The sequence below is a fragment of the Delphinus delphis genome, chromosome 14 (genome assembly GCF_949987515.2).
Source record: "Delphinus delphis chromosome 14, mDelDel1.2, whole genome shotgun sequence".
Classification (NCBI taxonomy): Eukaryota; Metazoa; Chordata; class Mammalia; order Artiodactyla; family Delphinidae; genus Delphinus; species Delphinus delphis.
In genome coordinates, this window is record NC_082696.1 from 13969502 (window position 1) to 13994555 (window position 25054).

General features: G+C 38.3%; 1 protein-coding gene across 17 annotated transcripts in view; it reads left to right on the top strand.

Annotated features, from left to right (window-relative positions):
- Nucleotides 1-25054, top strand: part of SYNE1 (spectrin repeat containing nuclear envelope protein 1) — a 464275-nt gene that overhangs the window by 383333 nt on the left and 55888 nt on the right. For all 17 annotated transcript variants that reach the window (XM_060029753.1, XM_060029751.1, XM_060029760.1 and 14 more), the window contains 4 exons: nt 3888-4013; nt 6821-6976; nt 16817-16975; nt 19805-19971. In XM_060029753.1, the coding sequence (XP_059885736.1) occupies nt 3888-4013; nt 6821-6976; nt 16817-16975; nt 19805-19971 (608 nt within the window). The remainder of the gene's footprint in view (nt 1-3887; nt 4014-6820; nt 6977-16816; nt 16976-19804; nt 19972-25054) is intronic.

Sequence of the window (25054 nt, forward strand, 5' to 3'; positions counted from 1 at the left end):
ATGTTTTAAAAAAGCCCTTTTAATAGTTATGCTGCTTCCTCAACGTTGTTATCCTGCGAATCAAATAATGCAGATCATTACGTCAGACCCTGCAGTATTTTGATCCCCTGTGTCCTGTTTAGGACGTTGTCCTGTCTTGCATGAACTAGAAAAGTTGCCCAATTTTCAGCAGGTGGTCTTTCAGGAAAATCCCCCAACAAAGTCGTTTTAAGTCTAGTAAGACCATCCAAGCAATGAATTCTGATTCATGGCCAGTGCTCAGCCAGAAACCATGAGATGACTTTATAAATCTAGACAAGAATGCAAAGAGTAGATTCCACTCCCTAATCTAAGACTCTAAAGTGGTTTTCAAGATTGATGTCTCTTCTTTTATAGCAGGGAAAAACCTATCCAAGAAGATACTCTTGATTTGATCTTAGCTTATCCAAGCAAGTTGCTATGAGATAAAATCTCCAGGAGGTATATTAAACCTTTAGTTGGATACAGATAGCAGACTGATCACACAGCAAGGTTAGGGAAATGTAGGTTTAGCAGACCTCCCACAGTATGCTTTTCTCCCTCGCTTTCCAATTCCTTGCATAAGACACGATGAAAGCAGCAGTTGAATTAAGGCATAGACTCTAAACTCAAATAAACCCAAGTTAAAACCATTAAGAAACCAAGTAACCTGGTTAACTCAACCTATCAAAGCCTCAATTTCCTCATCTGTAGAGTGGGTATGACTACATCTCTTTCATAGGGCATTGTGAGGTTTTAATGAAATAATGGAAGCAAATCATGTATCAAAGTACCTGGTACATACTGAGTACTCAGTAAATGATGGTAATTATTATTGTTTAGATTATTCTCATTTTGAAATTGAACATGACTAAATACTGAAGTTTTATATATGTTGATAATCACCAACACTTCACTAAGATTATTAAATTTGGACTGTCACTTTTTGGATCAGAGGTAATAACTAAAGCTAATGAAACACATTTTGCTTTTTTTAATGCTTAAAGTATGCACATTCATTGGGTTATTCTACTGAATTTTCTTTAATATATGGGGATATATGTATACATGTGGCTGATTCACTTCGTTGTACGGTGGAAACTAGCACAGCATTGTAAGGCAATTATACTCCAATAAAGATGTTAAAAAAAGTAAAATGCTGAAAAAAATAATATATCACCTTCTGTGTAGGAAGCAATCAATCAGAAATGCCACCCAACATATGTTAGAGAACGAACCATTTTTGCACACAGCACAATTCATCAGTAATCCGACATGCCTGATTCTTTCTTCTTCTTTTTTTGCTTTCAGGAAAGGATTAAAAACATTGTAAATCATTCTGCAGAGAACATGTTAATCATATCTTTTTCTTTATTTGTGATTGACGTTTGGACACGTTTCTAAGACTTAATAAGGCGAGATGGCTGAGTCACTACATTTGCTTTTCTTGTTAGTCTCTTTGTTGGTGTATAAAACATCCACTTTGATAGATGTTTGCAGACCGTAACATTTAGTTGTTTCCTTATAATTCATGTAGTAAAAAAGACTTGGTTATAGCTTCAGAATCTAAGCCATCCTGGAAAGGGGAATCCCTGTTCTCTTGTTAAAGTTTTATTTTCTTTTGGATCATACACTGGATCCTGTTTGCCTAAAAAGGAATTTATGGAGCTAAATTCTAATGTTTATACAGCCTTGTTTTACTGTATCTTTTCACCGTAGCTATAAAGCTTACATATTTTTAGCTTTTAATTAAATGCTGAGTAAATATGCCAAAAACAGTCATTATAATTCTATGCCTTGCATGTTTACCCGCTTCACTATTGCCTCTTACTTTCGTTAGGAAGAATAAAAAGCTGACCTTTTCTCTTTTAGATCAATGAACATTTCTTGCCTGCGTGTTCAGAGATTTCAGTGTGTGATGATTTAATTGAGGATGTTGTTCAGTTTAAGCAAAAGAGGATCTTTTGTCTACCCTCACTGTGCTTAGCGTTGATGGACTAAGTGTAGCCTGGGAACACCGAGATCTTTTTTTTGTTTGTTTTTGTTTTTGCGGTACACGGGCCTCTCACTGTTGTGGCCTCTCCCGTTGCGGAGCACAGGCTCCGGACACGCAGGCTCAGCGGCCATGGCTCACGGGCCCAGCCGCTCCGCGGCATGTGGGATCTTCCCGGACCGGGGCACGAACCCGTGTCCCCTGCATCAGCAGGCGGACTCTCAACCACTGTGCCACCAGGGAAGCCCCCGAGATCTTTTACTAAAGCAGAATTGGAACAAATCTGTCCAAAATAGACATTTGGGGCTTTTGTTTTTGGGGTCTTGTTTTTGTTCTTTCTGGTGAATGGGAAGAGGGAATGAGGTTATGTACTCTAGGAAGTTCCTCGAAGGAATTTTAAAGAGAAATGAGAACTTTGGGCCAAACTCCCAGTTTATTTAGAAACCAAAAGACATTATGAGCAGGGAGGCACTGTAGCCAGCGCTTCTTAAAGAAGACAGTTGTAACAGCATCATGCATTGCTGTGCTGAAAATAAGGCATCGGGAGAGAAGATAGGAAGATCCGAGACAGGAAAAGACCAGTGACGAAAGATGATGAAAGGGAAAATGTGAAGGGAAATGCAGCAGAATTTGGCTCCAGGCTAACTACTAAAAGCAACTCAAGTTGTCTCTCTTTGGAGCTCAGTAATTTAAGTTGAAGGGATGGTTACTGGGGAGGGGGGAGGCCAGGAATGGGAGGTATTGGACAAAATGAAGGAGATGTGTTTAGTTGAATTTAATTGGCACTGAGACACCAGATGTGGGCTCATTTGTAGGTAGGCTGCTGTAAAGAATAAAGTCTCCATCATGGTTCCTCTCATTTTTCTCTTTTCTTTTTTAATTACTTAAGAAATACATGTGTCTGAAAAAGATGTAGATAATAATTGAAGCATAGAGAGTAAAAAATGAAATTTCCCCTACACCACCACCCAAATCCTAGAATCTTCCCCAGAAGGAACGCTTGTTACCTTTGGCGTGTAACCTTCCAAAACACAAGCACATCACGTATGTTTTCTTTTGTCAGTACATAGGGATCTCCACATTCCACACCACCATTCTGTCCTTCAGAACACTTACCAGTAGCTGGCATATAGGGTGTACATTTAAAAAATTGTGCATTATTTTTCTTCCTCTACTTTTTTCCTTTGGATAGGTTTTATGTTTTACACATTTAGCCCTTTGTTACATATGTTTCGGTACCATCAAGAGAAAGCCAGTCAAATGCCGTGCTTTTTAGAGTTATGTGTTTCTACTTCTGTAACAATTCTAATCTAAGTGGCTCAGACTGTTTATATATTGAATCAGAGTCAGGGTTATATTATTTTTACATTTCATGTCACTTCTCTTACCTATATGTATTTTCACCCTGAAAGAGATTTCATATCCTCTTTTCTATCCTTTAGAGTGCATTGAGATAGTGTAGACATTAGTGCCATTATGGGTGGAGTTAGGAAAGAGGCAAAGGACTGTGTTCATACTCTCACCTCTGCAGATAGATTTGGATTCAAGTAACATTTTTGAGTACCCGTAATATTCTGGGTGTCTAGTACTTGGTGTCTTGGCCCCCATCGTTTCCTTTAATTCTTTAATACAATTATAGAGAGTTTGTGTATCATTTCAGTTTTCATAAGCAACACATAGTGCATTACCTGCTTGCAGTCGCCCAGATGATGAGAACCGTCCAGTTTAGAACTCAGCTCTTCCCATGCTCCCCCCTGTAGCGCGAGTGTGGGCGCTTTCACAGTATTCATCAGTGTAACTTTAATTCTTTCTCTGGGAATTGAGAAGAGAGTTTTTCTTGTTTTCCAACTTCTTGCTCCTTAAAAATCCATGAAATTTCTTTTGCTTCCCATTATAGGACTGGGAAAAATGTGAGAACGGAATAGCTGATTCTCTGGAGAAACTACGAACCTTCAAAAAGAGGCTCTCCCCACCTCTGCCCGATCACCACGACGGGCTCCACGCGGAGCAGATGCGTGGCAAGGTAAATCGCTGGGCTGAGCTTTTAACCGGCATCTACTTGTGCTTCCAGTGTAATAACGCCTTTGAAAGCATGCTTCAGTCAAGCTCCTGTGAATGTCTGCATGTAGGTGCAAGTTTCTGGTATTTTGCATTAGGGCAGACAACTCTGGTGAAACTTGGTTGTTGATTTATTGCAGACGATGAAATTATAGACTAGTTTATGGATTACCTTAAGTAAGTAAATGAAAATGTAAAACACAACATTAAAAGATATTTAAAAACTAGGTTAAGAGCAATGAAGACAATCTTTTTAAAGTGTCCACACTGGAGAGTCATTCTAGAAGAGTCTAGTTCACAGAAAGAAGAGTGAGGCTCAGCAACCTGGAAATTCTGCAGCCGATGGCACTTGGAGAAATACACGCTGCCCTCCAGGCTCTTTCCTGTAAGAAAAGTAGGAACTATGAGCTTCCCTGGTGGCGCAGTGGTTAAGAGTCCACCTGCCGATGCGGGGGATGCGGGTTCGTGCCCCGGTCCGGGAAGATCCCACATGCCGCAGAGCGGCTGGGCCCGTGAGCCATGGCCGCTGAGCCTGTGCGTCCGGAGCCTGTGCTCCGCAACGGGAGAGGCCACAGCGGTGAGAGGCCCACGTACCGCAAAAAAAAAAAAAAAAAAGTAGGAACTATAAGTAGCTGCTTTCAGTTACTGCATGGACACACACAATCCTTCAGATACTCAGGGCCCTAACTATTTAAAGGTTATGATCAACACTTCAAATGGCACTTGGAAGCAAATCAGAAGCTAATACAGACCCCTCCGTGCATGGGGAGCTCGCTGAGACCAACATGATTTAGTGTCTGTAGGATTTGTTCCATTCACTCCTGTGTAGGCAAGTGGAGTGCCTGAATAGCAGTTCTCTGCTGAGCAGTATGCAGACAAAATCACAACTACCCTTAAAAATGCTTTTTTGCCCCCAGATGACATGTCCTCACGTTCTCCAAGTCATTTGCAAATTACTGCACTGGAGTAATTCTGTTTAAAACTTCACACAGACTTAAATGATTTTGATTTTGATCAGGAGTTCTCTGCTTCTTTTTGGCTAAGAGGCTGTAAGCCTTTAAGAATGATTAATTTTTAAAGAAGTCTGGAAATCATGAAAAGGGTGGATATAAGAAATTTCCTTCACTATTAAAATGTAAGGATGATCTTTGAAATTTGAAAGAAGCAGATTTAGGAAAATGAAAAGGTAGTATACTTTATGTCATGGATGGCAAGGGAGAGAAATACTATCTTGAGGTGTAAATTCACTGGTATGCAAAGATTAAAAAGAATTTGTTTTAAGTCTGTGCCTGTGAATTTATGACAAATGATTAAAGAAAACTTTCAACAAGCAAGAATGGGAATTTACTGGGCTCCTCCTATATGCCAGTGGCTAACCAGTGTTATCTTAGTTGCCATGAACGCAAGGTCATGAGCACAGTCTGCTATTCCCTTGTACAGATGTGAAAAGTGAGGCAGCTAGAAGTTCAGTAACTTTTCAAACTTAGTAAATATCAGATTTTCCTGAACCCAAAGGCTATATTTTTACCACACAGATTCATCTAAAATAGAGTCTGTGAGTCTGAAACAGTTGGTTTCTGAAGGTGGTGTTTCTCTTTTAACCCATACACCAAATCTGATGTTTGAGTTGGGGGGCTGGGAGTTGAAAATTGGTATAAAAAGAGGAAAATCTTTACATTGATATGAAAATTTAATATGTCTATGGTTATAAGCAGAAATGCTGCATATTTAATACACCTGGATAGTTTGGTCTTTCAGCCAAATACTCTTACCATGGGACCTCATTTCCCAAAATACACGACAGTTACAAACACACCTGCTATTAAGTTTGGAGATTAGAAGGATGCATTTTGGTCCAGCTCTCTGCTACTCTTCCGCAAACCACCTTAGCAGCAAAACAAAGCAATTACCTAGAAAATTCAGGCTATAACCTAGTTTGCTTAAATTGCCTGAGAAGTTAGCCTCAGATGGTACCATTAATTGCCTTTGCCTTTGGAAACTTGTCTCCTGTATGAAGAGACAAAAAGAGAGGGAAAAAGCCATGGGAAATATTCTATTCATGTACAAAATTAGCTGGAATCTAAAAACGTCAACAGCTGGCAAAAAGCAAGAGCTGTACAAATTGTAAAACTAGTCATCTGTTCAAAGCATTGCAAAAACTATTGTCAACTCATTCAAATATTGGATTTTCCCCTTAAATCGTTCCCCAAAAGGAGAAAATACATATTTTTTCCAGTAACTTAAAGAAATCTCTTCTCCTGCAGAAAACGTATTCAGTCCATTATTTTAAATTGAGTAATAACAGCAACTGATCCTTTCAGCTACTACATTGTAAACCTGTATCACAGAATGTAGCAACTGATAGTCTTTGAACATGAAAGTTAAATCTGGTAGTTTGGGTTTTTTTTTTTAATATTTCATTAACATGATCAGTCACTTGGGACAAAGGTAATGTTGGTTTAAAACTAAGGAAGATCAATGCAGTGATGAAACTTGAACTAAAAAAGACGATCAGAAAAGATCAATGAAATGGGAAATAGATTCCCATTTCCCATTAGGAAAGATTCTGCAAGCAACCTGGTATTATATAAGAAGAACTTGGCAAATTATCAGATTATGTAGGAAGCAAATAAAGTAGCTACCAAGTTGGATGTTCAAATAGAATGGGATGGAAATGTAATGACATCAAGAGGGGATTCCGAATATACCTCAGAAACTGTTGATGATAGATGCCCATGGGTATTCAAGTTTTGTGCTTTTTTTTAAATCTAGGAATTGGAAAATGCAGTTGGGAGCTGGACAGATGACCTGGCACGGCTGATGGTGCTGAAGGATGCTGTCTGTGCCTACATCAGTGCAGACGATATCTCCATCCTTAACGAACGCATGGAGCTTCTGCAAAGGCAGTGGGAAGAACTATGCCACCAGGTGAGACAAACTCTGGACTCAGTATCCGCTCAGAAAGGTAGAGAACTGGAAGATGATTTGGAATGTCTGTGGCTATGTCCACATTTGGATAGAGGAAGACACTGTGCTTATTGTAAGAATGCTTCAGATTAAGACAATTATATCTTAACACTATATTTTAAATGCATCCAAACTGGATTCTCTTGCCCTTTCTTTTACTGGCTGTCAAAATATTTTAAAGAGGAAATACAGTTTTGTGGTTCATAGATGTGGTTTTGCTAGGTAGATATTGGTGGTCTCTTTCTTTAAATGTGAAAAAACAAGGTTTTATTTGCAGTCATAGCTAATGCTGTGAGTGGCTTTGTACATTTAACATTTATGATTGCTGTTGATCTACCATAGTTGTTTCTTCATCATTCATGGGTGTATGGCATTTTTAGCCATATTTTATTTATTTAGTAAGTACGTTCTGTGTGCACAGTACCTCAAAAGAGATCCCAGATTGGGTTTTGATTTGGAAATGAAAGGGAAAGATTGCTGGAGTAGCAAGGAGAGGACATTTGAGGCAAAGAGGAATAATAGATAGGCCCGCAAGTGAAGAATAGCTCCGACTCATAGCCTTGAGATCATAGCCTCCAGGAAGCAGGAACCGTGTTCCTGCTGTCGTGTTCCTTCCTGTACCTCGATTGCCTTGTCTGGCACAAAATAGGTTATGATGCATATCTGTTAAGTGAATCATTCACGTTAATTATTGTGAATTTCACAAGCTACAGTAGATGTCCCTACAAACTAAGGGCAGTGTGGATTGCAGAGAATAAAGGAAATGCCTGTTGAACTGGATACATCTTGAATCGAGTGCTGAGATCAGAGCGGAAGGGATAGCTTGGTGTAGAGGGAGAAAGTGGATGTGTTAGACAAGGTGGCAGCTTGAAAAAGGCACAGGAGTAGAGCAGAGAGAGGACCTGGCTGGGGAAAAGCAGGTGTTGGAAGGATGAACTAGAGAAAAACTCTGGAGCACACTTGGTAAATGTGTGAACAGTTTCGTGTGTGTGTGTGTGTGTGTGCTTTTTTAAAAAAATAATTGTAAGATGATTTTCATAAATATGTTAATGATTTGCATTCAAAATTAATTTAGCCACTTTCCCCAGAGTTCTATATTCTCAATGAACAGTGAGAAACTTACATGGAGTGTGGTGATGTTCATCACACTTTATTCTTTTCTGAGTTCTTCAATCCAAAATCAATACTATCCAGTAAATTAGTGTACACTTTTTGATGTAAAGATTTTATCATAGCATATATAAATGAAAGATATTTGGTGGGTACAGATATTGGAAAATGCCCACAGCAATGTTCAGTTACCCTTGTGAGCCTTATTCATCTGTTTTTCTTAAAATTGGGAAAAGACTAGCACTACTTGCTGACTCAGTACTTTTTAGAATATTATGTGAAATGAATTAAACTAGATCCATTTCTCTAGCTAATTGATGTCTCTAAAGCTTTCAGAGAGATAACACCTTAGATATTGGCTTCCATCTCCTTCCCAAACCTACCATGAACTTCTCTATGCCAAGACCTTGCTCAGGCCATTGTTCCTGTCTAGACTTCCTGCCTAGACTATTCCTTCCTTTCTGATTTTCTAAACTATCCTGTTCTGTTGAATTCCAGTACTCTTGTGATGCCATTGTTTGAAATGCTCAGACCTCTGTTCCTCTGAACGCCCATTTCCCTTTTGGTCTATGCCATCATGTGACAGTGCCTTGTTCCTTTTTTCCTCTTCTCCTTCTTCTCCTCCTTTTTCTCCTTCTCCTTCTTTTTCTCCTTCTTCTTCTTTTTTAATGCCTGTGACTTGAGTTCAAGATCATGAAGCCCTTGAGGACAAACCCTTTCTTTGCATCTCCAGTGCCTAAAACAGCTGAGTGTTTCTACTGTTGATTATTAAGACAAGACTTTAGGATATTATTTTATATCTTATGTTCCTCTAAATGTAAAATAACAGCAAGGTTTCTGAATATTTAGGAGGGTAAGAAGATTATAATTATGTAATACTTTTTGATTTAGGGAAACTGATACTATGTAAGAATGCCACCAGGTACAAAGGATATAAACTTTCAGTTACAAGATGAATAAGTTCCAGGGATCTAATGTACAACATGCAGACTATTGTTAACAGACTGGATTATATATTTGAAAGTTGCTAAGAGAGTAGATCTTAAATGTTCTCACCACACAACATATAATGGTAATTATGTGAGGTGATAGAGATGTTAATTAACCTTGTGGTAATCATTTCACCATATATATGAATATCAAATCATCGTGTTGTACATCTTAAACTTACACGGTATTATACGTCACTTATATCTCACTAAAGCTAGAAAAGGAAAAAAGCAAAGAAAAGTTTATATGTTGTAAAATTGCTTACCAGACTTAAACATATCTAGGCGACAGTCTGTTTAGAAATACATTTTGAAAGCTTCTGTTGATCATATGACATGCTGTAAAGAGATTAATACCTTACACCTGTGAGTAGACTAGACAAGTTAAAAAAAAGAGGAAGCAGAAACATAGTGTTTCTAGAAACTTTCTATGTTGAGTGTGTTAAGGCATGAAGCTAAAGCGTACTTGTCTCACGTTACTTCAGTCTAAACAGCATTATTTAAACCCGTGAGAGTTTAGTCACGTGATTCATACCAAAGGTGTCAGGGTATAATCGTAAGGAGAAATACAGGCCAGTTACTACTTCTTGAGTTAGCGTTTCCGGAGAACTTCTGTCAAGTATGAAACCGCAAAAGGAAACGAGCTTGTGCCTATGTCTCATTTTCAAAGTTAAAAACGTTAGAGAAACATGGCATAATCCCTCTGTAAAAGACCAAGTAGTGCGTTCATGTTCCAATGGAAGCAGTCGGTCAGAGGTCTGGATTGATTGGGGCTGCAGGCAAGGAGGAGGCGGCCGCCCTGTTCATAAGCATCACAGACTAGAGGTAATGGAGAAAAGCATCCTGTCTTCAAATAGACTCACCAAATGGTTTGTTGTGCCTGTGTACAGCCGTGGCTCGTATTTGCTTTTAATTCCTGTTTTGGTTTGTAGAGCTGTGTGTAATTCCAGTTGAGATATAAATATATCATCATTATAATTGCTCGGTGTTCTTTCAAATTGTCACGGGAAAAATATCTGAAGCAGCAGAGGATGTGTTTCCTGTTCAGCTGCCTCACGCTCTGGGGGTTTTAGCTGGTGTTTGTCAGCTGTTGGCAGTGCAGTGCGTTTATACCCTTGAGAAAACGTAAACATGTGCTAAACTGATAAGTAATTTAAGGGTTTCCACTGAACTCAAAGACAGTGATGGTAAAGCTCACTTATCGTACAGCCTAAAAATTAGTTTTACAAACCAAAAGGAAAATTCGGTCCCCATTATTAATTTAAATCTTTTGAAAAGATTGGGGCGCCAGTTTGTAACCAGAGCTTGTGGCCTACCTGTTTCTTCCTTCAACTGTTGCTCTACGTAAGCAAATGAAATGAAAGCAACACTTGCATGGTATGTGAGAAAGACTAGAAATATATATTTAAGCTGCTTATTGAATACATGAGTGTCAGGAGAAAAACATATTAAAAACTGAAATGATGCCCTGTTGTCATATATAGTTAAGTAGACTGAACTTTTGTTAAGTCTTTAGGATATACTGGTCACTTTCTAAAATTATTTTCCTGTTTGAAGAATGTATTCTATTATGAGCTTACAGTATTCCGGTGCATAAGACAGTGCATGGCATATAGTAGACACATGTTTACTGCAAACCAGAAACATTTGTTTAATGAATTTTGGAACAAATGAAAGGTTAATTTACAAATGACAAAAGTAAAGCTTAAGAAAGATGAGTAACCTTGCCCTGGTCATATCATTAGTAAGTGATGGAGATTGTTTTTGAACCTCATCTGCCTCTGCATATTTGATCATAATGTTATATTGCAAAAAACCTGTATCAAAGTGTATCAGAGATTCAAGCTTTGCTGCTGCTGGTCCTTTTTTTTTTTTTGGCCATGCCACACAACTTGCAGGATCTTAGTTCCCCAACCAGGGATTGAACCCCGGCCCTCGGCAGTGAAAGCGTGGCGTCTTTCCAGTCTAACCACTGGACCGCCAGGGAATCCCTTTGCTGGTTCTATTTGGTATTGATATAAACAAATGCCTCAAATTTGTCTGACCTCCTCTATCCCTGTCTCTGAAATCAGAGTAATACCTACCCCTCAAAGTAATAATATTTTTCTGTTATGTAGTCATCTTCCCTGCAGATGTTGTTGAGAGAAGCCCTAGAATTTATTCTTGCTGATGGCCAAGATTTGGGGGAAGAGGCAGAGAGGCGAAGCACATAGCAAGACTTGTTAGTCTGAAGTCTGAAAGGCAGGGGTTTCTAACCTTTGCATGGAACACAGTTGCTTCAGGCAGTTTCAACTATGAAAATATAGTTTCAGCTTGGACATCAATCGAAGCAGAATTTTAATACCAGCCTGACTCTGCTGCTCTGTGAATGAAAAAGAAAGTCATATCCACGAGAAAGTTCAAAATCTTAGCAGATCAGATGACACTCTGCTGTCAGAGATTGAGAGGAAAATGGTGCTGGACGGACTGTACTCTTCAATGCTGTCTTGGTAGAGCTTAACGTAGGTGAAATTTGTCTCCAAAACTTTTAATCTTGTTTTCTTGGTTTTTCACATTCCTATCAATACCCACACCAAATAAATGCACTGTTGTTCTGTATTTTTCTGCCTCAAAGAAAAATTCATGGTAAACTGAATTATACTAATGGGAAGTACTTAATGGATTAACCAGTGTCACTCTACCCAGAGAAATTTTTATTTTAAAAGATCATATTAACTCAAAAGAGTGAATTTCTAATGGTGGCATTTCAAAAATTACGGCAGGTTATGGGGTTTGCCATCTAAGCAGCTCACTAAGCTTGGCCCTGGTATAGGTATCCTGGGCTCATAGTCTAATTCCCAACACTTTTATTTTTTTTTGAGAGAGAACTTCTTCAGTATTTTTTTAACCATTTTTTTTAATTGAAGTATAGTTAATTTACAATGTTGTGTTAGTTTCAGGTGTACAGCAAAGTGATTCAGAATATATATGTATTCTTTTTCAGGTTCTTTTCCATTATTGGTTATCGCAAGATATTGATTATAGGTCTGTGCGCTATACAGTAGGTCCTTGTTGGTTATCTATTTTATATATAGTAGTGTGTATATGTTAATCCCAACCTCCTAATTTATCCCGCACCCCCCCACCCACTGTCCCCTTTGGTAAGCATAAGTTTGTTTTCTATGTCTGTGAGTCTATTTCTGTTTTGTAAATAAGTTCATTTGTATCATTTTTTTAGATTCCACATATAAGTGATATCATATGATATTTGTCTTTCTCTGTCTGACTTCACTTAATATGATCATCTCTAGATCCATGCTGCTACAGATGGCATTATTTCATTATTTTTTATGGCTGAGTAATATTCCAGTGTGTGTGTGTGTGTGTGTGTGTGTGTGTATACACACACCACATCTTCTTTATTCATTCGTCTGTTGGTGGACACTTAGGTTGCTTCCATGTCTTAGCTATTGTAAATAGTGCTGCTGTGAACATAGGGGTGCATTCATCTTTTCAAATTAGAGGTTTTTCCAGATATATGCCCAGGATTGGGGTTGCAGGATCATATAGTAACGCCATTTTTAGGTTTTTTGGGGAGTTTTTTTTGCGGTACGCGGGCCTCTCACTGTTGTGGCCTCTCCCGTTGTGGAGCACAGGCTCCGGACGCGCAGGCTCAGCGGCCACGGCTCACGGGCCCAGCTGCTCCATGGCATGTGGGATCTTCCCAGACCGGGGCACGAACCCGTGTCCCCTGCATCGGCAGGCGGACTCTCAACCACTGCACCACCAGGGAAGCCCCATTTTTAGTTTTTTAAGGAACCTCCGTACTGTTCTCCATAGTGGCTGCACCAATTTACATTCCCACCAACAGTGTAGGAGGGTTCCTTTTTCCCTACGCCCTCTCAAGCACCTATTATTTATAGACTTTTTGATGATGGCCATTCTGACCAGTGTCAGGTGATACCTCATTGTAGCTTTGATTTGCCTTTCTCTAATAATTAGTGATGTTGAGCATTTTTTCATTGCCTGTTAGCCATCTGTATGTCTTCTTTGGAGAAATGTCTGTTTAGATCTTCTGCCCATTTTTTGATTGGGTTGTTTGTTTGTTTCATATTGAGCTGTATGAGCTATTTGTATATTTTGGAAACTAATCCCTTGTCGGTCTCATCGTTTGCAATTATTTTCTCCCATTCTGTAGGTTGTCTTTCCATTTTGTTTATGGTTTCCTTTGCCGTGCAAAAGCTTTTAAGTTTAATTAGGTCCCATCTGTTTATTTTTGTTTTTATTTCCATTACTCCAGGATATGGATCCAAAAAGATATTGCTGTGATTTATGTCATAAAGTGTCTGCCTATGTTTTCCTCTAGGTGTTTTTTAGTATCCAGTCTTATCTTTAGGTCTTTAATCCATTTTGAGTTTATTTTTGTGTATGGTATTAGAGAATGTTCTAATTTCATTCTTTTACATGTAGCTGTCCAGTTTTCCCAGCATCAATTATTGAAGAGACTGTCTTTTCTCCATTATATATTCTTGTCTTCTTTGTTGAAGATTAGTTGGCCGTAGGTGCATGGGTTTATTTCTGGGCTTTCTATCCTGTTCCATTGATCTATGTGTCTGTTTTTTGTGCTAGTACCATACTGTTTTGGTTACTGTGGCTTTGTAGTATAGTCTGAAGTCAGGGATCCTGATTCCTCCAGCTCCCTTTTTCTTTTTCAAGATTGCTTTGGCTATTCAGAGTCTTTTGTGTTTCCATACACATTAAAAATTATTTTATTCTAGTTCTGTGAAAAATGCCATTGGTAATTTGATAGAGATTGCATTGAATCTGTAGATTGCCTTAGGTAGTATGGTCATTTTAACAATATAGATTCTTCCAATCCAAGACCATGGTATTTCTTTTCATCTGTTTGTGTGATCTTCAATTTCTTTCATCAGCATCTTATAGTTTTCAGAGTATAGGTCTTTTGCCTGCTTAGGTAGGTTTATTCCTAGGTATTTTATTCTTTTTCATGTGATTAATTCCCACTCTTTTCTAGGATGTAGAATCACAGACATTTGGGGCTGTGAGGGACCTTGAATATTATTTACCTAATCATTAACAGAGCCAACCCTAGGCAGAATTGCTAACTAGGAAGTGTATAACACCTTAGAAATATTTTCATTTTCATTTAAAAAAAGGAAACTCGGGCTTCCCTGGTGACGCAGTGGTTGAGAGTCCGCCTGCCGATGCAGGGGACACGGGTTTGTGCCCCGATCCGGGAGGATCCCACGTGCCGCAGAGCGGCTGGGCCCGTGAGCCATGGCTGCTGAGCCTGCGCGTCCGGAGCCTGTGCTCCGCAATGGGAGAGGCCACAGCAGTGAGAGGCCCACGTACTGCTAAAAAAAAAAAAAAAAAAAAAAAAGGAAATTCATTCAAAATGCATTGAAGAGTAAAATAGATCCATGGATAAAGGAATATATGTGTTAAAGCAAAATGTAGCAAAATGTTAACAATTTTAGAGTCTAGGGAATATATCATAGCTGTTTACCATACAATTCCTTCAACTTTTCTGTATGTCTGATGTTTTTCATAATAAAGTATTGCCGGAAAAAGGAAAATTGAAAGGTAGGTGTTTAATGTGGTGGGATATATGGCAGAATGTCTAGCATTATCAACATGACTGTTTAGAATGTCTGTAAAAGTGGATCATCTTCTTACCACTCAGATTGCATTTTATTTTGCTAACGTGCAGTTTAGCTCAACTAGAAACATTTCTTAGTATCTCAACCAGCACTGCAAAGACAAGAGTATTATGATGTCAGAAAGTTTTAGAATTCTGGAAAGGATCATTCTAGACCTAGAGATAAGAAAACAGGCGTATTGTATCTATATTGTATAAAGAACTATTAAAACTCAATAATTAAAAACAATCCAATTAAGAAATGGGCGAGAAATTTGACCAGATAGTTCTCCAAAGAAGACATACAAATGGCCAAGAATATGAAAAGATTCTCAACATCATTAGCCATCAGGGAAATGCAAATCAAAACCACAATGAGATAGCACTTTATATCCAGTAGGATGACTGCATTCCAGAAGACAGATAATAACAGGTGTCGGTGAGGATGTGGAGAAATTGGAACCCTACTACTGGTGGGAATGTAAAATGTCGCAGACACTTCACAAAACAATCTGTACTGTTGCCATATAACCCAGCAAGTCTGCTCCTGGGAATGTGCCCCAAGAGAAATGAAACATATGTCCACACAAACACTTGTACTCGAATGTTCATAGCAGCATTATTCATAATAGCTAAAAAATGGACACAACTCAAGTGTCCATCAATAGATGAATTGATAAATCAAATGTGGTATATCTATATGGAAACATATGTTCAGCAATAAAAAGGAAGGAAGTACTGACGCATGCTCCCACATGGGTGAACCTTAAAAACATTATGCTAAGTGAAAGGAGCCCATCACCAAAGGTAGCACATCGAATGATTCCATTTACATGAAATGCCCAGAATAGACAAATCCACAGAGATAGAGAGTAGGAGAAGGTCGGGAGGAAGGTGCAGGGGTAGGCAAAGGAGTGAGTACTGATGGGTACAGGGGGGTTGGGGTTTTTTTTTATATTGATGAACATGTTATAGCAGTGATGGTGGTGGTGGCTTTGAAACTGTGAACATGCTGAAAAGAGCTGGGTCGCACACTTTAAACAGGAAATGGTGTGGAAACTACATCTCAGCAAAGCTGTTACAGGGAAAAGAAAAGAAACAAAGATACAAAAATCAAAGTAGAAAGCAGGCAGGGAAATAAAAGAACTTGCTCAAAGTAAAGTGATCATGATAGAGCTGATCAGGGATTGTGCCTCTTCCACTGAGGAAGGTGTCTCCTGACACCTGACGTTCAATAAATTCTTCCCTCCTTCCCTATTTTTCTTTCATTTTTTTTCTTTCCTTTTTCCCTTTTCCTTCCTTCTTTTGTATTTCTTGCCTTCTTTTCTTTTTTTCTGCCCTTTACCTTCCTCCTTTTCTTATTCCTTCTTTTCTTTCCTATTTCTTTCGTTTTTAGTAAAAGTACATTCCATGATCCTGTATCATAGCTGCACAGAACCAACTGTAGTGAGAAGCTAGATTGTTTTTAATAAATTTATTTATTTATTTATTTTTGGCTGCATTGGGTCTTCATTGCCATGCACGGGCTTTCTCTAGTTGCAGCGAGTGGGGGCTACTCTTCGTTGCAGTGCGTGGGCTTCTCATTGCGGTGGCTTCTCTTGTTGCGGAGCACGGGCTCTAGGAGTGCGGGCTTCAGTAGTTGTGGCTCACGGGCTCTAGGCACGTGGGCTTCAGTAGCTGTAGCACATGGGTTCAGTTGCTCCGCGGCATGTGGGATCTTCCAGGACCAGGGTTTGAACCCATGTCCCCTGCACTGGCAGGTGGATTCTTAACCACTGCACCACCAGGGAAGTCCCAAGAAGCTAGATGGTTCAGAACCTTTAATAAGTGAATGTGCATGTGGCTCTTCGGGAGGGAAGTATTGGATTAAGTGTCTCCCACTTGTGAAACTCGCTAGGCTAGAGCAGAGCTCCTGGGACTGGGCCTCAGGGAACAGTGGCCTAAAGAGATGCACAACTACTGCTCATCTTAGTCGACCCAACAGAGTTTATTTGCTCTTTTCCTCAGGGTATGAGCTCCACTCTGATTATGCTTTTGCATTTTCTCCCATTTTAAACTTTTCAGCTCTCTTTAAGGCAGCAGCAAGTAAGTGAGAGACTGAATGAATGGGCCGTCTTCAGTGAAAAGAACAAGGAGCTTTGCGAATGGTTGACTCAGATGGAAAGCAAAATTTCTCAGAATGGAGACATTCTCATTGAAGAAATGATTGAGAAGCTCAGGAAGGTATGGGATGTGTGGCTACATGTGCTTAGCTGCTCTTTTAATGGGTACAGAAGACAACCTTACTCCTAGTTACTTTCCTGAGAAAGGAGCACTCTATTATAAACATTTTATCTTTTTAATATAAAATAAACTTGACTGAAAAGACCTCCTTTACATACAGAATATATAGAATATTTTCAATTCGCGATGAAATAGATTATCTGCTGATAGATAATGTTCAGTATTTTTAGATTTTATCTACCTGTTCAGCAGGAATTATTTATGTGTTGGTTGTCTTTGTTTTTAATTGAAGTATAGTTGATTTATTGTTTGTTTTTCAAGAGGTAAACTCACCAGAGAGGAACTAAAAGAAAAAATTCCTAGGATCAATTAAACTGACATTTTCTCTGTAAGTCATGATTTATAGACAGTTACAGGAATGAGGACTTTCCTGAGAATTTTAGCTTCATATTAATTTCAAGTTATGTATGATTATTAAACTATTTTATATGCTCAAATGGATCTAGATCGTTTTTTATGTCTGTACAGGACTGGTCACATTTACTAGCATTTAAAAATGTTTTTGATGGTTTCAGTGGTGTTTCCACACTGTTTTTGAACAACTAATCATTTAAATTTTCTCTCTCTTCTAAGTACATATCACCATCTGAAGTACAATGCATTTTCCCAATTTACTTGTTTATTATCTGTCTACAGTGAAGCCCCACTGGACTGTAAGCCTCACGGGAGCAGGGACTTTGTGTGTTTTGTTCATTGCTGTATCTCCTGCAACCAGAGCAGTGCCTGACTTTTCCTAAGTACTCAGTCATTACTTACTGAATAAATGAATTATAGCTTCATTCATTATGAAAAGAAATATAACTAATTATTAGGAAAAATATCTTTACCTACAAAGTTATTAATATTACATCTTGGCTTTGGAGTTTATTTTTCTCTCGTGTATGTGCTTGGGCATATACACGGAAAAACAAAAACTCCAGAGCCAGTATGTGATATGAATAACTCTATAGGTTTCCTTAAAATTGCAAGCTCTAAGCATCAGCATTTGTATATTTGTTATTGTAAGCTTTTAAAATGTGGGCAGAGATGATACAGATTTCATTTCAGCATCTGCTAAAAGCTCTGCCCTTTGCTGGTTTCTGGGTGTCAGATAATGTTCTACCAGACGTGATTAATGTATAATAGGTATTATAGTGAAGTTGCTATAGAATAAATTTTAATTAAATGTATTTATACTCTGATTGATTTTATCATGAAATTTAAGATGCATATTTTGGGGGCTTGACACACAGATAATTTTGTTATACTCTTTGGTAACATTTGGAATAATTTTTAAAATATCAACTATACCATTCTGTATATATAATAAGTTATGGACTTTAAAATAAAGTCTTTATGAGCTTACCCCATGTGGTACCTCTTTTGTAAAGAAAAATAACATGGAGGCTTGGTAATTTTGACAGCTTAGAAAAAAGAAATTAACAAACAGACTGTAACCATGGTATGGGTACCTACTGGCATTAACACTCAACATCGTACTTTAAAAGACAACCTAAGAGTATTATTTTACTATAAATACTATTTTAAGCTTGGCATAATTCCTTTGAAATAAACATTTCTCAGTAATATCACCTCAAATTTGTAATAACACATTATAACGATTAAGAAATGCACCTGGTATGTTGGTCTTTGACTCCCATGGGCTTGAAGTAACATAGAAAGGAGAGTAGGCGGAGGTGCTGGGCCTGAGGAAGCACTCACAACTGCAGTAGAATAAAATTTCACCGGCTCCATCCATTCTTTGGGGCCCTTTTTACTTAGATAACTGATTTGAGAGGGTAGCCCTGTTACCAGGGTAACTTGAGAGCAATAGAAGGTGAAGATACCCATATTCCTATAATATCTGTCTGGGTATATTATTTTGCTGAGAAAATATTTGCTGCCTAACAGGAGCTTAAGCCAGAAATAAAAAACGTGATTCTGAAGTTTGGATGCTGTCACTATGACAAGAAATTAAGAGGATCAATTGGTCCAGAGGCTGGGGGGAGGGTGGGGGGACAGGTAGGGGTCAAGGGGAGATGTCCTTTCATCATCACTTAAATCATACTGTTCAGTGGCCTTTCTGTTACTATAGACCATATTGAGAGCCTGTCCTTCTTAACCTAAAACAATCTTTAAGAGGAGCTACTACAGAAACTGGATAGATGAGGAAGGTTTGAGAACCATTGATCCTCTAAGACCAATGGTTATTGTTCTTGAGAGTTAATTTGCCAATGATTTATGTGCTGTAAAATATTGACGCTGTATAGAGGACAGCTCTTTAAAATGAAAGTAGTCTTTTAAATCATTCTGCACAAGTAACAGTTGACATACACATACATATATACATTCACATATACACACATAGTCACACATCTTACTAGCGTCTTGTTAGCTATTTGTATGAGGATTGATTCTAAATATAACATGTGGTTGGTGATTAGAGCAACAAGGTATAACTTCCCAGCACTGAAATCTTTCAAGCTTTGTCTTTTGTTTCTATGTATATACACTTACTGCTTTTTTTAATGCCCATTTTAAGTAAATGGAAAGCATCCCCATTTCCTTTAAGAACATCTGTATAAAAATCCAATCTGGACTTTGCCTACATACCGAAAATAACAGGTACCACTAATTCTTGTGTACTGGGACTCATGTTCACACAGTGTTCCTTATGCCTGAACTATTTCCAAGCAGTAGAAAACTGTAATTATCATGTTTCTAGTAGAGCCAGACTGAATGCATCAAGAATATGCTTTCTGACCTCTGTGATTGCCATTTATTACACAGGATTATCAAGAGGAAATTGCTATTGCCCAAGAGAACAAAATACAGCTCCAGCAAATGGGAGAACGACTTGCCCGAGCCAGCCATGAAAGCAAAGCATCTGAGATCGAATACAAGCTCGGGAAGATCAATGACCGATGGCAGCACCTCCTGGACCTCATGGCAGCCAGGTAAAAAGGACCTTAGTCAATAGGACACACATGCAGAATCTCAAAGCTTTCAGGCTGCCTTCCATTTCAGCTGAAGATCGTCCAATAAATCTCTGTGTTCTTTATCCCACCATTTTAGTTCATGCTTGTCTCATAAATGTCACTTTCGTTAACTTTAAAATTCTCCTTCTTATTTCATAAATTCAGGGGTGTTTGCATTTAACTGAAAGAGGGAAAGTCATATCCAGACAAAATCCATTCCCAAGAGAAAATTCTTTATTCTGGGGCTTCATAGTACTCAACTTCCTATAAGGAAGAAAGTGAAACTGCTGACCAGTATCTGTGGAGGGTGTGTTTGTCTGAAGTGGCCCAAAAAAAAAAAAAAATATATATATATATATATATATATAAAATTATATAAATAGAGTATAGTTAATTAATATATACATATATATATAATCACATTCCTACTGTCTTTTTGATTAGCAAGGTGTGGGAATAAATCTAATTATTGCCATTCTGCTTAGACGTAAAAATAATCTGCTGCATTACTGTAATTTTGTATTTAACTCTAGTGATAACTGTAAGTGTCTACCACATATCTGAGAGGAATGTTACATTCAGTTTCTGTTGCGGAAGGGCAGGGTGAGCGAAAGGGATAAAAGTCAAAAAGAAAAAGTATCTAAGGATCTTTACTAGCAATATAGAAATCTGATATGATTGAAGGAAGCACTGTGTTATTTGACATAAGGGTTATTTTTTAAAGGGAAGGGCTAGGTAGATGCTTTATTTGAGGTGAACTTTGCTTCTTGTTGGAATGTAGCCTCCATGAGAGCAGGCATCCTTGTCCATTCTATTCCCTGTATATCACAAGCACCAAGAATAGTACCTGAATGCAGTTGGGGCTCAATAAATATTTGAATGAATGTATGAATGAATACTTGAATATTTGAATGGGTAGTCTTCTTTATGGCAGTTGGGAGAGTTGGAATGTTACACATGCTTCTGATTCACAGCCATTTGGGAGCTATCCCAAAATACACTTTTTAAAAAATCCGGATTCTTTTCCTTAGCCATGCTGCATGAAGGTGGACATGAAATAGTGCCTTTTGAATACTGTGTGCCCACAAAGACTTCATATGGGCATGGCAAGTCCGTGTGTTGATTTTAAAAACATTTAGTATATTTCTTTTTCTATAAGGGAGTTATCAAAGAGGGTCTCATTTAGGAAGGTGAGATTATAATTTGTTTTAGTGAGAATGAAACAAAAATGGAATAGATGTTGACCAATTTTTAAAATGTTTAACGGTAGTATTATAATAGCTAACATTTACTAAACCCTTAGTTTGTAGCAATGACCATGCTAAAGACTTCACGTACATCTTCTTGTGTGCTGTTCACAACATTCTTTGAGGTGGGTATTATTGTTATACCCATTTTCCAGATGTGAAATGCTGAGGCTCAGGTTTGCCCCTGGTCATGCACGTGCTGAGTGGCAGAGTGCCCTAGAATACTGCACTCTCCTACCTGCCAAGCTTATGACTTCTTTGTCCCTGTTCTAGAGAATACAATTAAAAGGAAGTTAGGTTCTGTTATTTATTTCTACAATCTAATTTCCCAGTCCTTTGTGAAGTACTGACAGCGACTATGAGAGATATAAGAGGTACAAAGATGGAAGCCCTTTCTTCAAGGAGTTCATAGTGGGAATTATGCATGTGAAGAAATCAAGTAAAATGATGTGCTAAATGCCTTAGTAAAGGTACCATAAAGAGATGGAAACTGAATGGTGCAGCTTAAACTACTGTAGTATTTAGGCATTGGTAGATTTTAGAACCCCAGTGCTGCGTTAGCCTCACTTCTCAGTCACTGATAACCAAATCTTATTTCAGAGGGAGGAGCTGAAGCCCTTTGTGCTATAAATACCCTTCTTAGGGAAGCTGCCCACTCGGTAAACATCCCTGGATTTTTTTCAGTCAGATTATGACTCATGGAATTGGCTTTCATTTCCATGTAATCCAGTTAAACCAGTTAATATCCTTTTCTAATTTCTAGTTGGTTCAGTGGTGTGGAGTATGGAGTTGCACTAAGTCAAAATGTTTTAAATTTAATTTAATTTAATCACAAGCAGCTAGTTTGGTGTATGCCCAGCTGGTAGCCAGCGTTACATACAATGAGTTAGGTGTTTACTCCTCAAAGCCGTGTTGATTTGTAACTTTTCTATCTATTTTTTCAATCAAGAATTTTCTAGGTGTTATTTAGTTTATTTTTCCAAAGACACATTAGTAAATTTGAATCAATTAAATATAGGGTACACAGGCTTGCATTTTAGTCACTAAAATGCTCATATGTTCCTACTTTCGTAGAATCTCATTATACACAGATGTAATATATATATTGTCCATTTCTAATTGTCTCCTTCCAACGTAGACCAGATGACATTTTGACCATTCATTTGTCCTGAGGTTTAATGCCACACTGGATTCATAGTTCCTTGAAGCCTCTCCTAAATGACACTCAGCCCTCACGTTTGCTTTCCACTTTTTGGTTTATTGCCTGTGCTAACGCACAGGCAAGATGACTGTCTTCCACACCCATCTTCAACTATGACCTGCCAGCTGAAATACTAAGTTTCTATGATTCAGTCTCATTCACTACTCTTCCCTCTTCCAAATTTTTTTAACATTGATTAATTGAAGCAGAACGTAACTTATGCCTTTGGCTATTTTCCTGTTGTTTTGATGCTCTTGGGAATGGAGAGGTTATTTTTGAAGATGATCATATTTTCAGGTGAACAGCTTCCCAGCTAACAGAAAGATGGAAAAAAGAAAGAAGATTCACTGATAATAACCTGTTATATACAAATAGAATGCATAACTTTGAGTCAGATTCTTATCACTAGGATTAGCTTAGACCATTCTAAGTACAGAGTAGCTGTTTTGCTTTGAATTTTTAAACTAACTGTCACCAAGCATTGTCAGCTTTTTGGATAACAAAAAAATCTGCTCAGTTATTATTAGGGCTCAATGGATAATGTTATAGCATACTTTCTAGACCTACTCAGTTCAATATAGCAGTCACTAGCTACATGTGGCAGTTTAAATGAGTTGAAATGGAATATAATTAAATTAGAATTTTTTTTAAACAATCTGATTTTATTTTTTATTTTATCTTATTTATTTATTTTTGACTGTGTTGGGTTTCGTTGCTGTGCGCCGGCTTTCTCTAGTCGCAGCAAGCGGGGGCTACTCTTCATTGCGGTGCGTCGTGGGCTTCTCGTTGCGGTGGCTTCTCTTGTTGCGGAGCACGGGCTCTAGGCGCGTGGGCTTCAGTAGTTGTGGCACGTGTGCTCAGTAGTTGTGGCTCTCAGGCTCTAAGAGCACACGCTCAGTAGTTGTGGCGCACGGGCTTAGTTGATCCGCGGCATGTGGGATCTTGTCGGACCAGAGATCGAACGGGTGTCCCCTGCATTGGCAGGCGGATTCTTAACCACTGAGCCACCAGGGAAGCCCCCAATTAAATTAGAATTCAATTTTAATTACAGTCAGTTGCACTAGGCACATTTCCAATGCTCAATAACCACACGAGGATACTGTCTACCTTATTGGATACTGCAGACACAGAACATTTTCATCATCTCAGAAAGTTCTGTTGATCAATGCTGGCCTAGATAATTAAAAGCATTTCTGAGCCTTTAGCTTTCATTAAGAGTCAATATAATTTGACTGTAACTGTAATTTATGTAAAAAAAAATTGGTGTAACTGTAATTTCTGTAAAACTGTCTTCAAGGACTCTAGCTCTCATTTTATCAGTGGACCTTATGCAAAAACCCACATGGCAATTTTTCCAGCGCCTAGCACTAACAGAAAATGTCTTTTAGCATCAGTAGTTCAGAGCTTCTAATGACAGAGAATACATTATTAAACATTTCCCATCTTGGTATCTAGGAACGTCAGACTCAAGTTGTTTGCCCTGCTGTAATGACTTTTTCTTAGTTAACTGGACTCTCTAATATAAGGAGATTCTTCTTTCCTCTACCAAACCTAAATACCCATCACCAAAAACAAAGCACACATTAGTTATTTGGTTCTTTTTTTTTTTAAATAATAGTTTTATTGAGATACAATTCACATACCATACAACTCATATATCAAAAGTATACAATTCAGTGATTTTTAGTATATTTACAGAGCTGTGCATCCGTCACCATAATCAATTTTAAAACATTTTCGTCACCCCCAAATAAAAACTTTAACCCCTTGTTTCCTTTCTGCCCTCCCTCCTTTTCCTCCAGTCCCAGGCAACTACTAATCCACTTCCTGCCTGTTTAGATTTACCGACTCTGGACAGTTCATATACACGATATCGTACAGTATGTGGTCCCTTATGACTGGTTGTTTTTAATCTGTGTTTTAATTATAATTCCCTTAAACACTGTATAGAAGTAAAAACAAATATAATTTTTTAAAACTATGGAATGCCTCCTGTTTATGAAGTACTTCCTCTGCATGTTGCTACAGGGCAGAAGCTGGCGAACTCTCTGCTTGGGGCCATATGGTAAATAATCTAGGCGGTGTGGGCTGAACAGTCCCTGACAAAGCCCTCTTCCATTGAATCACAAAAGCAGCCTTAGACAGTGTGTAGAGAAGCAACAGGTTCCAGTAACATTTTATTACCAAAACAGGTGGCCAGACATAGTTTGCAGACACCACTCTGGGATGAAAAAGAAAATGGTTCCCATCCAAATAAGGGTAAAAGGTAAAGTGGGGATACACGTGGTTCCTCACCTCAGGGCCTTCCCCTTTCTGCTACTTCTTCCTGCTCTCTCTCCTCTGTCTGGCCAGGCCAGCCCCTAATTCTTCTTCATGCTCCTCCTTTTCTCTAGATTAGATTAGATTAGATTCTTCTCTTCTGCTAAGTAGGCTTTCTGTACAAAGTCCATAGCATTTCTCTTGATTATAATAAATATCTCGTGTGATAGATTGTTTAAAGTTTCTTTCCTCTATTGAAATGTAAGTATCTAACTTGATCACCACAGTAATCCCAGAACCTAACATAGTTCTTTGCATATAGTTGTCACTCCAGTATTTGTTGAGTTTCTCAGTC